At 40.4% G+C, this 14,711-nt stretch overlaps 1 protein-coding gene and 1 non-coding gene across 9 annotated transcripts in view; one reads left to right on the forward strand and one right to left on the reverse strand.

The window, feature by feature from the left end:
- Positions 1 to 1,052: 1,052 nt before the first annotated feature.
- Positions 1,053 to 1,158, reverse strand: LOC128586936 (U6 spliceosomal RNA). The gene has a single exon (XR_008380391.1). It is a non-coding gene; the product is annotated as a U6 spliceosomal RNA (small nuclear RNA).
- A 6,580-nt stretch (positions 1,159 to 7,738) lies between these two features.
- Positions 7,739 to 14,711, forward strand: part of AKAP7 (A-kinase anchoring protein 7) — a 208,351-nt gene continuing 201,378 nt past the window's right edge. For all 8 annotated transcript variants that reach the window (XM_053591930.1, XM_053591923.1, XM_053591926.1 and 5 more), the window contains exons 1-2: positions 7,739 to 8,016; positions 10,731 to 10,862. In XM_053591930.1, coding sequence (XP_053447905.1) covers positions 7,776 to 8,016; positions 10,731 to 10,862 — 373 coding nt within the window. In that variant the 5' untranslated portion in view covers positions 7,739 to 7,775. The remainder of the gene's footprint in view (positions 8,017 to 10,730; positions 10,863 to 14,711) is intronic.

Genomic DNA, 14,711 nt, shown 5'->3' on the forward strand with positions numbered 1-14,711 from the left:
ATTGCTTGAGCTCAGGAGTTCCACAACAGCCTGAGCAAAAGTGAGACTCACGTCTTTAAAAAAAAGGAAAATAGAAAAATTAGCCCAGTGTGGTGATGTGTGCCTATAGTCTCAGCTACTTGGGAAGCTAAGGCAGGAGGAATGCTTGAACCATAGAGTTCAAAGTTGCTATGAGCTATGATGACAACATGGGCTACAGAGTAAGACTCTGTATCAAAAAAGAAGGAAAAAAAGAATCAGCTCTTTGGTAACAGGTTCAATCTCTAGAAAGTTGATCAAATAAATAATACATTCAGTAAACATCTATTTTGAAATTCCTGCATGCTAGACTCACAAATCCCTGCCCTCATGGAGCTAACGTTCTAGTAAGAAAAATAAAAAATATGTGCATAGTCCAATGATAATATTACTTTAGATAGTGATAATTATTAAAGAGAAATTAAAGCAGTTTAATGGCTAATAAAATGGCTGCCTGCATATGTATGTAGAGTGTAAAATATGATTTCCTGTCATTATTTTGTCAAAATAATTCATGGAGATTTATTAGTACATTAGTCTGTACTGTTTAGTTTGTTATATAATTGACTTACGAAAATATGACCTGAGAAAAAGTGATAAGCCAGGTATGTTTGTGGAGAAAACCAACCTCGAAGTTCTTGACTGTAGACTGTCTGTCATCATGGCACTCAGACACTTGGTTTCTTTCGAAAAAAAATAGAATAAAATCCTATCTCATAAGATACAATCAAACATGTTCCAGATTCATTAAAGAATTAAGTATTAAAGAGAAAAAGGAGAACCCTCTATAAATAGTCTTGTGAAGATAAAACATTTTAGAACAAAAGAATAAAAACACAAAGGGAAATTAAGACTACATGCAAATCTCCCAATTTGCATGCTAAAAATTACTATACACAAATTAAAATGCAAGTAATAAGTTAGGAAAAATGTTTTCAGTATATACAACAAAGTATTTTAAATAACATAAATAGATACTATGAAGTGGTAGGAAAAAACTAAGAAAAATAAGCAAAAGCTCTTTTTTCTTTTTTTTAAATATGGAATGCTTCACGAATTTGCATGTCATCATAGCGTGGAGCCATGCTAATCTTCTCTGTATTGTTCCAATTTTAGTATATGTGCTGCCGAAGGGAGCACAGCAAAAGCTCTTTATAGAGATATGCAAATAGTTATTAAATAGATGAAATAATACTCAGATTCTGTAATAATCAAAGAAATAAGACTTAAAATAATTACCATTTGTTACTTATAAATGGAAAATTAAGGTAAATGATAGAATTGCATAAACTTTTATAAATTGCTTGTAAGCATGTAAATTTGCATGAAATTTTTGGTGGATAATTTCACAATATGTTTTAGAAGCCTTACAATGATTCATGATCTTTTACATCTAAATGTATATCTAAATCTAGAGAGATATCCTCCTTCTGGAAATTTATTTTAAGGAAATAAAAAAAACAAAGAGTTACAGAAAAAAACTTTATCATAGAGTTTTTTTTTGTTTGTTTTTTTAAGAGACAGGGTCTCACTTCACGCCCTTGGTAGGGGCTGCCAATAGAGTTATTTTTAATAAGGAAAAACCAGGATTGGAGCAGTGCCTGTGGCTCAGTGGGTAGGGCTCCGGCCCCATATACTGATGGTGGCGGGTTCAAGCCCAGCCCTGGCCAAACTGTAACAACAACAAAAACAAAACAGATTAATATGAGGTTACAAATCATATAAAAATGTTATGCATTGTGGCAGCGCCTGTGGCTCAGTGAGCAGGGTGCCGGCCCCATATACCGAGGGTGGCGGGTTCAAACCCAGCCCCGGCCAAACTGCAACAAAAAAATAGCCGGGCGTTGTGGCGTGCACCTGTAGTCCCAGCTACCCGGGAGGCTGAGGCAGGAGAATCACTTAAGCCCAGGAGTTGGAGGTTGCTGTGAGCTGTGTGACGCCATGTCACTCTACCGAGGGCAATAAAGTGAAACTCTGTCTCTACAAAAAAAATAAAAATAAAAAAAAATGTTATGCATTCATGAAACAACAATTCACTGAGCAACTTCTATGCACTTGGGAATATAAGACTTTAAAACAGCCTCTGTCTTTGAGTGCCATAAAGTCTATTATAGGAAATAGGAAAACAGTAAAAGGGATAGTTAGGACCAGCCATGGTGGCTTATGCCTGTAATCCTTGCATTCTGGAAGGCCAAGGCAGGTGGATTGCTTGAGGTTAGGAGTTTGAGATGATCCTGAGCAAGAATGAGACCCCATCTCTACTTAAAATAGAAAAATTACCTGGGTGTCATGGAGAGCACCTATAGTCACAGATACTTGGGAGGCTGAGGCAAGAGGATCTCTTGACCCCAAGAGTTTGAGGTTATTGTGAGCTGTGACTCCATGACACTCTACCGCAGGGCAACAGAGTGAGACTCTGTCTCAAAAACAAACAAACAAAAAAACAGAAGGGGATAGTCAGTGCAGTGCAGGTACAGGGTATATTAAAATGCATAGGTGGAGTGCCTACCCCAGGAGGAGAGGAAGGTAAGGGACTGCTCCCCAAAGGAGGTCACTGACAGTCAACTGGTCTTTACCATAGCTGTGGTCCCCTGTGATAGGAGTTGGCCACTTAAGTTTACTGACTGGGAAATAAAGCCCTTTTTATTTCTGGTAGATGGTGCTGAGAATGAGTTAAGGTGAGAGATAATCAGCAAACAAAGAAACAAAAATACCCCCCCAAACCTGAGATTTTTTGAGAGCTTGATAGAACCAATAAATATTAAAAATCAATCAATTAGAGGCTCAGCATCTGTAGCTCAGCAGGCTGTAGTCCCAGCTACTTGGGAGGCTAAGGCAAGAGAATTGCTTAAGCCCAAGAGTTTGGGGTTGCTGTGAGCTATGACGCTATAGCACTCTATGGAGGGTGACATAGTGAGACTCTCTCTCTCTCTCAAAAAAAAAAAAAAGAAAAGAAAAGAAAATCAATTAAGTAGATAAATTTGTAGGTATTTATCCATTTTATGAAAGTAAAAAGAACCAGGTTCCCCAGTGCCTTCAGGCTAATGTTTAGGATCTTTGGCAGGACACATGAAGGACTTGATCATCCGGTCCACACTTCCGTTCTTATGGTCTGCCCATTCCTCCCTGACTGCCAGTACACAGGCCTTGTTCTCCCCCAGAGGACAATGCACGCTGCCAAGATGGCTAGACTAGAAAGCTTCATTTTCACCTACCACTGTTCCTGTGCCACGATCCCTTGATGTATTGAAGAACTGGAGCCAATTTTCTTATAGAATGTTGCACATTCTGCATTTGTCTGATTCTTTCCTCCTCGTGTTGTGTTACTTGTTGCTCTGGTCCCTGTATTTATAGAAAACTGAAAATTATATATAAAGCTTTCATAGCTTCAGGTGAAACCTTTTTGGTAAGAATACTTCGTAAGTGATTGTATAGTCATCATAGGAGGCTCAGATTGTTTCACTATTTTTTTGTTTGTTTTTTTGTCTTCCACCCCCAAATTTATTTTATTTTTATTTTTTATTAAATCATAGCTGTGTACATGAATGCAATGATGGGGTACAATGTGCTGGTTTTATATACAATTTGAAACTGGTTAACATAGCCTTCACCGCATTTTCTTAGTTATTGTGTTAAGACATTTATATTCTACACTTAGTAGATTTAACATGTACCCGTGTAAAATGCACCATAGGTGTGGTCCCACCAATTACTCTCCCTCCACCCATCCTCCCCATTCCCTCCCCTCCCTCTCTTCTTGCCCCTTCATCTTGGGCTGTAGTTGGGTTATAGCTTTCATATGGAAGTGTGGGTGCTTATAACTTGGTTTTATAGTAGGGCTGAGTACATTAGATACTTTTTCTTCCATTCTTGAGATACTTTGCTCAGAAGAATATGTTCCAGCTCCATCCATGCAAACATGAAAGAGGTAAAGTCTCTATCTTTTTAAGGCTGCATAATATTCCATGGTGTACATATACCACAATTTATTAATCCACTCATGGGTCAGTGGGCACTTAGGCTTTTTCCATGACTTAGCAATTATGAATTGGGCTTCAATAAACATTCTGGTGGAAATATCTTTGTTATAAAGTGATTTTTGGTCTTCTGGATATATACCTAGTAGAGGAATTAAAGGATCGAATGGCAGGTTTATTTTTAGATCCCTAAGTGATCTCCAAACATCTTTCCAAAAGGAATGTATTAGTTTGCATTCCCACTAGCAGTGCAGTGTTCCACTATTACTGATCCTAAGTTTAATCACGTTACGTGTGGTGAAAATCAGATTTATTAATACTATGTAAAGACATGTTTTCAGCAACTAGGAAAGTATTTTATGGGGTAATGTTGTGGCAACTTATAAATATCTTGTTTCCCATTAAACGTTCATGATTTTATAATATATTGATGATCGTATTATATATATATTATTTTTTATTTCATTTTATTATTTTTTTTAGACAGAGTCTCACTTTGTTACCTTTGGTAGTCATCATAGCTCATGGCAACCTCAAACTCTTGGGCTTAAGAGATCCTCTGGCCTCAGCCTCCCCAATAGCTAGGACCACAGGCACATGGCTAGTTTTTCAATTTTTAATAGAGACGAGGTCTCACTGTTGCTCAGGCTGGTCTGGAGTTCAAGCAATCCATTGGCATTGGTCTCCTAGAGTGCTAGGATTACAGGTGTAAGCCACTACACCTGGCCAATGATCTAATAACTTTAAATTAGTGATTAATTGTGGTGGGAAAATGGTAATTTTCTAATTCTTTCATGTCTTTTACATTTCTTTTGAATCTTCTGTGAAAACCAGCTTTCCCTTACTACCACTTTTCCTAAAAAACAATGATAAATGCTTAATTCTTTCCGTTTAATTACTGATTCTCAGAGTAAGGATACTTAATAGTTGTGTAATTGTCACCTCCAGTTATGTAATTGCCACCTCACTGATAGTGGCCCTTTAGTTTTCCTTTCTCATTTTTTGAGTATCATTTTGAACATAAGTATCTTATGCAGTCAGTGTGTTATAATAATTATAGTTGTTATTCTTTCTTGATGTCAAATTCTCTCCCACTTGCTCAAAGCTGTTTTAAGCTAATTCCTGGATTTTGGATAGTACCATTTGTCTTTGCTTTTTGGCACAATAAGATGTCCACGGTTAATTTTATACTTCCCCTGCCTCAGCCACTTCTCAAAGAAGCTCTGTGAAAAATCACTTTGTCAGCACTTGGGTAATTCAGATGTTCCTTCACATAAGATGTGTTGAGTAAGACTCTATTCATAATTCTGATGGTTGACAATAGGTGGCATTTGAGATGATAATTCTGCTTAGAGATGATAATTCTGCTTAGGTAGGGAATGAAACTTTCATATTTCTCTTGGTATATATCCTAGAAGGGAAGAAAAAAAAAATCTTTCCCTTACCCTCTTAGTTCAGTAGCTGAGACATATGGATTAAATGACAAAAGACTGGTTAATACGTATATGAGGTTTACAGAAAAGAAGTGAAAATCCCAATCAGACAGTTAGATTTAGGAGCTTATATACCATTTTAACAAAAGGTGATAACCGTGTGAAGAGGCTAGACAAAGGAAAAGGTGGGTTGAGCTTCCAAGGGAGGGTAAATTGTGGGAAGGTGGGTAGGAAAGGAATGGTAAATAAGGGTTGTTTAGTGACATGGGTTATGCAGGTAAGACTCACTTCCTTTTCCTGGTATGGGAGAGCTGGTACATCATTTAAAATGGAAATTTAGGTGGGTGAGGTGGCTCATGCCTGTAATCCTAGCACTTTGGGAGGCTGAGGACTGTGGATTGTTTGAGCTCAGGAGTACAAGACCAGCCTGAAGAAGAGAGAGACTCCCTCTTTACTAAAAATAGAAAAACTAGCTGGTCTTGATGGTAGGCACCTGTAGTTGCAGCTACTTGGGAGGCTGAGGCAAGAGTATCTCTTGAGCCCAAGAGTTTGAGGTTGCTCTGAGTTGTGATGCCACAGCACTGTACCTAGGGCAACAGAGGGAGACTGTCACCAAAAATAAAAAATAAAAAAATAAAAATATGGAAATTTATATCACCTTTACAAAGGGAAATTTATGCCCTGCTTTTAGGCAGGAAGGGGTGTGTGGAGAATTCTCTCTGAGTAGACTGTTTCTCAAGCCTCCAGCTCAAAACTAATCCTTATTCTAAGGTCCCGTATTTGGGATGGCATATTCTCATCCTCTTTAATATTAATGTGGATTTTTTTCTTTTTAAGGAATAGAGTCTCACTTTGTCATCCTTGGTAGAGTGCTGTGCCGTCACAGCTCACAGCAACCTCCAGCTCTTGGGCTTAGGCGATTCTCTTGCCTCAGCTTCCCGAGTAGCTAGGACTACAGGCGATTTTTTGGCAACTTTTATTTTATTACTTATTGCAGTTACTTGTGTTTAGGTGGGATGTTAGATGATCTACTGTTAGATGATCAGCTCTCCTTAAGAAAAAGACCTGTTATCCCCACATAGCCTCAGCATGGAGCTCAGGTATTAAATATTGGGGGACCTGATTACCTTTGGACATGCACATAAATGCCATGAATATGGAAATCAGATACTTACCTTGTTAGAATTATTTTAAAACAGAGTAACTACTTGATGACTTGTAGTGTATGATCTTTTCTTTTTTGAGACACAGTCTCACTATTGTCACCCTCAGTAGAGTGCTGTGGCGTCACAGCTCACAGCAATCTCAAAGGCTTGGGCTTAAGTGATTCTCTTGCCTCAGCCTCCCAGTAGCTGGAACTACAGGCGCCCGTCACAACGCCCGGCTATTTTTTGTTGCAGTTGCTCATTATTGTTTTAGCTGGCCTGGCCGGATTCGAACCTACCAGCCACATGTGGCTGATGCTGTAACCACTGTGCTTATAGGAGCCAAAAGTGTATGATGTTTACACCAACTTTATTGTGGTTGTGCTGGGGCCTTTTCTTCATCTCTAGTCTGTGTTCAAAATAAGTGAAAAGCTTTTATTTGCAAAAAGGGCTAGATTATTTTGCTTAGGGATGCGCCTAATTTTCTTGTCCTCCCCTGGTTTCTTTGTAGTGAAAACAAAGAAAAACAAATTCCAGTAGCATTGTGTTCCAAGGCGGAAAAAATTTTTTTAAAAGTCATTACGTGTTTGAAACCCATATTTACTATTGCTTTTTCTTCCATCATACTCACATCAACATCTTTTTTTTTGGGCGGGGCTGGGCTTGAACCCGCCACCTCCGGCATATGGGACCGGCGCCCTACTCCTTGAGCCACAGGTGCCGCCCTCACATCAATATCTTATTCTGCAAAAACCAATGGCTGGTTTCCACTTGATGTCTCGGCATAAAACCATTATTAAAAATTTAAGACTGCCACAATTTGTATTTTTTTAAAAGCAAGGTAAATAAAATATTTCATGATACAGAAGTACAAGGTCCTTGTACATCTCCCTCTTCTTGCGATCAGAGACCTTTGCAGAACTAAGCACGTGGGTTCTCAGGAGACCCTGGGCCAGGGAATGCTTTCAGCCCAGTCCCCATCTGGTCCCTCAGGGCGTGGGACCGGCAAGGTCGCAGCAGGAAATAACAGAGCAAGGCCGGGGGCAGCCGGGCCGCGGGGCTCCGGGGGGAGGCCGCGGATCCAGCCGAGCGCCGCAGGAGGGGCCGCACTCTCCGCGCTCGCCTTCCCCGCCCTTCCGAATCCCGGGTCTGCCTGCGCGTCCGGTCGGCCTCTTCCGGCTCGTTCCGGCGCCCGGCGCGGCATGCGGCTGCTGCTGCGGCTCGGGGGCCTCCGCGCCTCCGCAGGCCCGCGCGCCCCGGCCCGGGCCCCTGCCGCCCGCCGCCTGGCCCCGGCCCGCCTCCGTGCGCCGCCCGCCTGCCCCCGCCCTGGTCTCCTCCCCCGCTTCGCTCGCAGCCCGGGGCTGTTACGCTGGGCCAGTGCCACCGCCGCCCGCCCGAACGCGCCGCCCGCTCGCGCGGCCACCATGGAGAGCCCGGGAGCGGGTGAGACCGGGCTGCCGAGCGGGCGGGGGCGGGCGGGCGACGGGAGCCGGGGGGGCTTGGGCGCTCTGCGCCCGGCCTCGGGAGGCCTGGCCCCGGGGAGAGCTCGGCCCTCCGCCTGCCCCACTCGGAGCCTCCCCTCCCACTCCCCAGAAGGACTTAGCGGAGCACCGAGGAGCCCACTGTGCGACCCGAGGGAGCACTGTAATGCACGCTTTGTGGGCACCACGGGAAGCCAGGGCTGGGAGCCTGTCCCTAAGTTTCATTTTTGTTTCTCCCTTCTCATAGTGTGACCTTTAGCACAAAGTTCATGTTCACAAAGTTGATGCCCTTCTGACGGTGTTGGTATGGTAAACAAAACCCAGAACAAAAGCGATTTTCTTTTATATCACAAATATTAAACACCCGAACCACCGTGCTGTCTCATTTAAGATTTTATGCGAGGTTTGGAAAATAGCTATTTTAAAAGTGGCGCCAAGTCTATACTAGCGACCGGAATGAATTTCCAGCTTGGGTCACTATTTGCTGCACGCAGAACTTTGTGGATAGTTAGGGGTTGGACTTTGAACGAAAGGGGCAAAAAACCAATTAGAGAAAAGGTGCTCTTCTGCTAGATTTTGATAGTATATATGTGCACAAAGTCTAAAAAGCATAAAAAGTTGAAAGGAGGTATATAAATAGCCATTAACTAGTGTAGGTGTGTTTACAGTTGTCACTCAGATGAAGTGATGAAGACCTTGAGCGCCGATGCCTACGGTATCAGTTTTGGGGATGCATTTATAAAATGCATGGGCATGGAAATTGTTAAAAAGAGTCACACGCCAGTTCCTTGTTTAAGTGTTGTGGCTTTGCACTTCAGGATGCTGTTAGCATCTGTATCTTTTCCTTACTTTAACAAAGTTCAAGATGTTTGTGGAGGTTACAGGCTCCTTTCATTCCCTTTCAGTTATTTGCTTGTCTTGACCATTTCTCCCTAATAATTTGGGTTGTACTTTTGTTCCCTTTTTATGAGGAAGAAACCAAAACTTGGTGATCACATGACTTGTTGATTATTGTACAACTCTCACTATTTATCCAGCTGTAAGATGCCACTACATTTAGTAGCTAAGCCAGGAGGAGAAAGGATGGGGAGGGCCCTGTCCATTGGTTCTTGGGGAATACATTTACTATTGATCTAGAGGAGAGATGAGAGGACAGTCTTGCTTTTTTTTCTGAGTTAATAATTCTTATGTACAAAAGTTGTTTCAGTTATTCTGTAACTTGATAGAAGTTGGTTTGTAATTTGAGTTCTAGACTGCTGTTGATTTTGACATAACATTGCAGTCCAGTTCAACATGCTTTATTTAACAAGGTGGAGAAAGATGTTGAGCAAGTGATATTATGCCTCAATTTTCATTTTTACATCAAGTAGGATACTACTACCTTAACTTCCTTCATCCTGTGAAAATTAGAGAGTCTGTGATGTGCCAAGCCTGCCATTAAATACCAAGAATTACTCTTCATGGGCCCATGGATAGCCATTTGGTAGTGTAGCTTGAAACATTTATTTATTTATTATTTTTTTGAGACAGAGTCTTGCTTTCTTGCCCAGACTGAAATGTAGCGTTATAATTGATCACAGCTCATGGTGCCCTTGAACTCCTGGGCTGAAGCAATCCTCTTACCCCAGCCTCTTGAGTAACTGTGAGGAGTAGCCCTGCATGCTGCCATGCTCAGCTATTAAATTATGTTTCTCTATTTTGTAGAGATGGATTTTGCTGTGTTGTTCAGGCTGGTCTTGAACTCCTGGGCTCAAGTGATCCTCCTGCCTTGGTCTTCTAAAGTGCTGGGATTATAGGCGTGAGGCACTCCAGATGGCCCATTTGCTTCTTAATAATTTTCGGAACAGCATATTTACATCCATGTTTTCTTTCTTTCTTTTTTTTTTTTTGGAACGGAGTCTCACTCAGGCACCATGGGGTTGAGTACCATGGCGTTATAGCTCACAGCAACCTCAAACTCTTGGGCTCAAGTGATTATCTTGCCTCAGCCTCCCAAGTAGCTGGGACTACGGGTGCCTGCCACAATGCTCGGGTGTTTCTTTTTTTTTTTCTTTTAGACACAGGGCCTTACTCTTGCTCAGGCTGGTCTTGAATTTCTGAGCTCAAGCCTTAGCCTCCCAGAGTGCTAAAATCACAGGCATGAATCACTGTGCCTAGCCACATGAATGTATTTTTAACTCATTTTCCAGTGTTTAATGATGGAGAGAAACTACTCAAAAGTCTTTATTGCAGATAAAAATAAAGGTCAGGATTTGTGTAAATAAAATCATATAAATGATTGTTAAAAATAAACATGAAAAAGACTGACAAAGCCTTGTTGGCTTGTTTTCAAAAGGTATGTGAAAAAAATGCAGTTTAAGAATTAAGAAAATGTAACTGTAAATGATACGAGAATTATTGATCAACTCAGTCTTTATCTAACCCTAGGATGAATACTACGTTTTAGAAAATGATTAAAGTTTTAGAAGCTTGTTTTTTTAAACATAATGCACTTAAAAATATAGAATATGGTATAATGTTTATATAAATAGCTTTATAGTGTATTTGAATACAAATAGTACATTTCTTAACAGATGTAAATTTATATTGAATCAGCTGAGTTGTTTCACAGGATATGAGTTGAAAAGAAAAAAACAAGATAAATAGCTATTTTTTCTTTTTTGTGATATGTTAAAGGAAGAATTAATTCCAATGGATATGAAAATGTGTCAAAGGAAGAGAAAATATTAGGGGAATTTGAAGCCAATACTGTGGATCCTCTGGTAGACCTGCCATTTGCTACTATAGATATTAAAGATGATTGTGAAAGTAAGTACTTTATTGTAGAAATGTGTGTAGAAACAATAGTAAATTTAGTTATATATGTTTTCCTTAATAAATTACTTTACTCATCATGTTTTTGAGTTTTGGTTATTAATTAATAGTTGTCTGTAGCTTTTGGTATTACATTGTCAAAACTCTCACAGATAATATTAAGACATATCTCACAGATTTTGAGCCAAATGATTCTATAATTTGTAAGCTACTTCAGAAAGCAATGGGCCAGATCATTCCATGATTTGTACATTGTATATGGTTTTTTTTTTTTTTTGTAGAGACAGAGTCTCACTTTATGGCCCTCGGGTAGAGTGCCTAGAGTGCCATGGCATCACACAGCTTACAGCAACCTCCAACTCCTGGGCTTAAGCGATTCTCTTGCCTCAGCCTCCCTAGTAGCTGGGACTACAGGCGCCCGCCACAACGCCCGGCTATTTTTTGGTTGCAGTTTGGCTGGGGCCGGGTTTGAACCTGTCACCCTCGGTATATAGGGCCAGCGCCTTACTGACTGAGCCACAGGCGCCGCCCATTCCATGATTTATAAACTCCTTTATTTATTCTGCAGCTGCTGCTAATTTTAGCTGTACCTATTTATCTAAAAAATGTTTGCTAGCTATTTGATAAGCACCAGGCAGTTGGCATTGTCATTGGGAGGGTCCATCAGTGAACAAGATAGTCATTATCACTGCTCTCGTAGAGCTCAACAAATAGTGTTGAAACAAGGAAACTTTTAATTCCTTTTATTTATTTTTTTTATTGTTTTTTTTTTTTAGAGACCCTCTTACCGTATTGCTTAGGCTGGAGTGCAGTGGCACAATTATAGCTCACTGCAGCCTTGAACTCCTGGGCTCAAATGATCCTCCACCTCATCCTTTTGAGTACTTAGGTCTATAGGCGAGTCCTATACCAGGCTCAGCAGATTAAAAACAATTGTTTTTATAGGGATGGACTCTTGATATTTACCCAGACTGGTCTCAAATTCCTGGCCTTAAGTGATCCTCCTATTGTGGCCTCCGAAAACCCTGGGATTATATAGACATGACCCAATAGGCCTGGCAGTTAAACTTTTAATTAAATATACATTTATTGGATTGATTCAGTCCTTAAGAAGTTTGTTCACAAACGCTTTCTTGATTGAAATAACTGCTGGAACTATGTAGACATCTAAACCTGCATGTCATGTCATTATAAAACAATACTATATTTGATATTTGGGGCTACCTTCACTGAAAATATTATAGATTTGCCTGTTATCTAGGTTGCTTATGGGTCAGAAAATAAGGAAAAGTGTATTCAACAAATATTTATTGGCTACATGCTGTGTACCGTTCATTGCAGTCTTCATAAAGCCTGCCTATGATTTGACAGTTTTTTCATGATTGTGTGTGGTTCTAAGATAAAAGGCTTGAAAAGAAACCACCACTTCAGTTTCTTCAGTTTGAGAAGAGAAAAATGATACTTAGGGAAGTTATGTAAATTAACTAAATTCATATAGTTGAAAACATCTAGCTATAGAATCTGATTTCTGATTTGTTTCAGATTTAATTTCTTTGATGAACATTTATAGTCAGGCGTTGGGCTGGAAATACATTGGAAATACTGCAACACGTGACAGTCTTTACCCTCAAGAAGCTCACAGCTTCACTGGGATTCCAGTATGAACAAGTATGATCTCATGAGATGAGTATCCTACAGGATGCTCTGGAAATGGGGTGGGGATGTGCCTAGGGAGGGTCTAAGCTGGGTGTGGTAGTAGAGGGTATCCAGGAAGGCTTCCAAGAGGTTTGGTAAAAATAGAGGCTTGGAATATGATCATGAACTATATCTAAGACTCTTGAACTTACCTGATCATCAGAACTTTCTACATTGTAAAATTACAGATTCCTTTCTTCCACCTTGGCATCAGGCCAGTGAATCTTTTTTTGTTTTTTAAACATAACAGGTGGTTCTGAGGTTCAGCTCAGAAACACATTACTCTCTATCATACTTTCTTCTGGATTCAGTGAACCCGGTTTATATTTTAGGGAGATGAGAGAGATATACGTAAAATATATTAAATTTCTGGTATTTTATTAATCAGTCTTTCCCATTCCAAAATCCAAGGGGAAAAGGATACAGAAAGAGTTGATGGCTGTCACATCCTTCTGATTTTATTACTTTATCTAATTTGGATATAAAATGAAGAATTCTCATAAATCATCATGCCCCATGTGCCCATGGTAGGCTTCCCCCACCCATACTTATTCCCTCTGAGCCCCTTTCCAGTTCCCCTTTGGAGCATTCAGAGCGGGGCAAGAAATGACAGTGTTCACTATTCTGCCTGCAGGTACTTCTGACTCATATATCTTACATAATCTAATAGGAACAAACAGCTTCTACTAGAGATGGACAGCAAGATACATCCAGCATCTCAGAGAACAAACAGTATTTCCATAGCCACTGTATTCTTTTTATTTTTTTTTATTTTTATTTTTTGTAGAGGCAGAGTCTCACTTTATGGCCCTCTGTAGAGTGCCGTGGCCTCACACAGCTCACAGCAACCTCCAACTCCTGGGTTCAAGCGATTCTCTTGCCCCAGCCTCCCGAGTAGCTGGGACTACAGGCGCCCACCACAACGCCCAGCTATTTTTGGTTGCAGTTTGGCCGGGGCTGGGTTTGAACCTGGCACCCTCGGTATATGGGGCCGGTGCCTTACCGACTGAGCCACAGGCGCCGCCCTAGCCACTGTATTCTTGTATCTCAGTTGGTGAGGGGACCAGTGGCCCCTGGGGCCAGAGAGGGAAGGGGATGGATGTGTTGGTGGCCTGGATTACTCTCCTGCTGTGAAAGGGGCAGCTGCTGCTTCAGCAGATAGGCATTGAGAAGGGTGGCCAGTTCTTCATTTGTATATCTTTTCTCTGCAAGATATGGCATAATTCTTATCAAAGAAATAATGTTATCCATGTATATTAGGGGCTCAGGCCAGTCCATAAAAATCTATTTTTAACTATGTAGTATTATACTGCTTTTTGATAGTTTAGGCTTTATAAGTTAAAATTCTCGTAGGCGAATCTAGATTCCAAACCACTATGTATATATAATACTACTTTTGTAAGAAGAAGAATAATTTTGAATTCCAGGCTCCAGCTTATACATGGGCAGTGTGATACAGTGGAAGAAACAAAAGTCTTGTGTTTTAAATTTTGTTTAATCCGTTTTCTACTTACGTGACTTAAGACATTTGAAATATAGATGGTCATTCCCTGTTGCTTACTTCATAGTGTTGCTGTACAGATCAGAGATAATGTATATGAGAAAATAGTTAAAAACACAAAGTACAAATGTTATTTATAAAACCTTTGAAACATACCCTTTAATTATTTGGGGACAAATTATCCTCTCAATTTTTATAATAGATATTTACTCAGCTACTAAGGCACAGTAGCAAAATTCTTTGCAAACTAGAAACTACTAACTAGTCTTTGTGGAGGTTTTTATATAATAGAGATGTACAAAAACCAGGAGTTTTGTTATTAACACTTCAACTGTAAGATAGGTATAATTCTAGTGTTTGTGTCTCAAACACAGGATAATTCGTTTGTGGCTTGAATGGACTTGACTTGGCTTTCTCTTATGTTTTAGTTGCATGGAAATTTAATCAGTCTACTTACTTGCTCCATAGTAGACAGTAACCTTAAAGTTCTCAGGTTGCTGGTCGGTGCCTGTGGTTCCTTCAGTTTTCTTTTGCATGTGGAAATTGTGGGTTAACTGCCAAGAAATTCTTGTTGATAGAAACCCTGCAGAGCCATGAGGGAAGCAGTGCTTACAAGAACGTGGTAAGACGAGTTCTTGCCAGAAAGA

Source organism: Nycticebus coucang, chromosome 5 (assembly GCF_027406575.1).
Source record: "Nycticebus coucang isolate mNycCou1 chromosome 5, mNycCou1.pri, whole genome shotgun sequence".
Taxonomy (NCBI): Eukaryota; Metazoa; Chordata; class Mammalia; order Primates; family Lorisidae; genus Nycticebus; species Nycticebus coucang.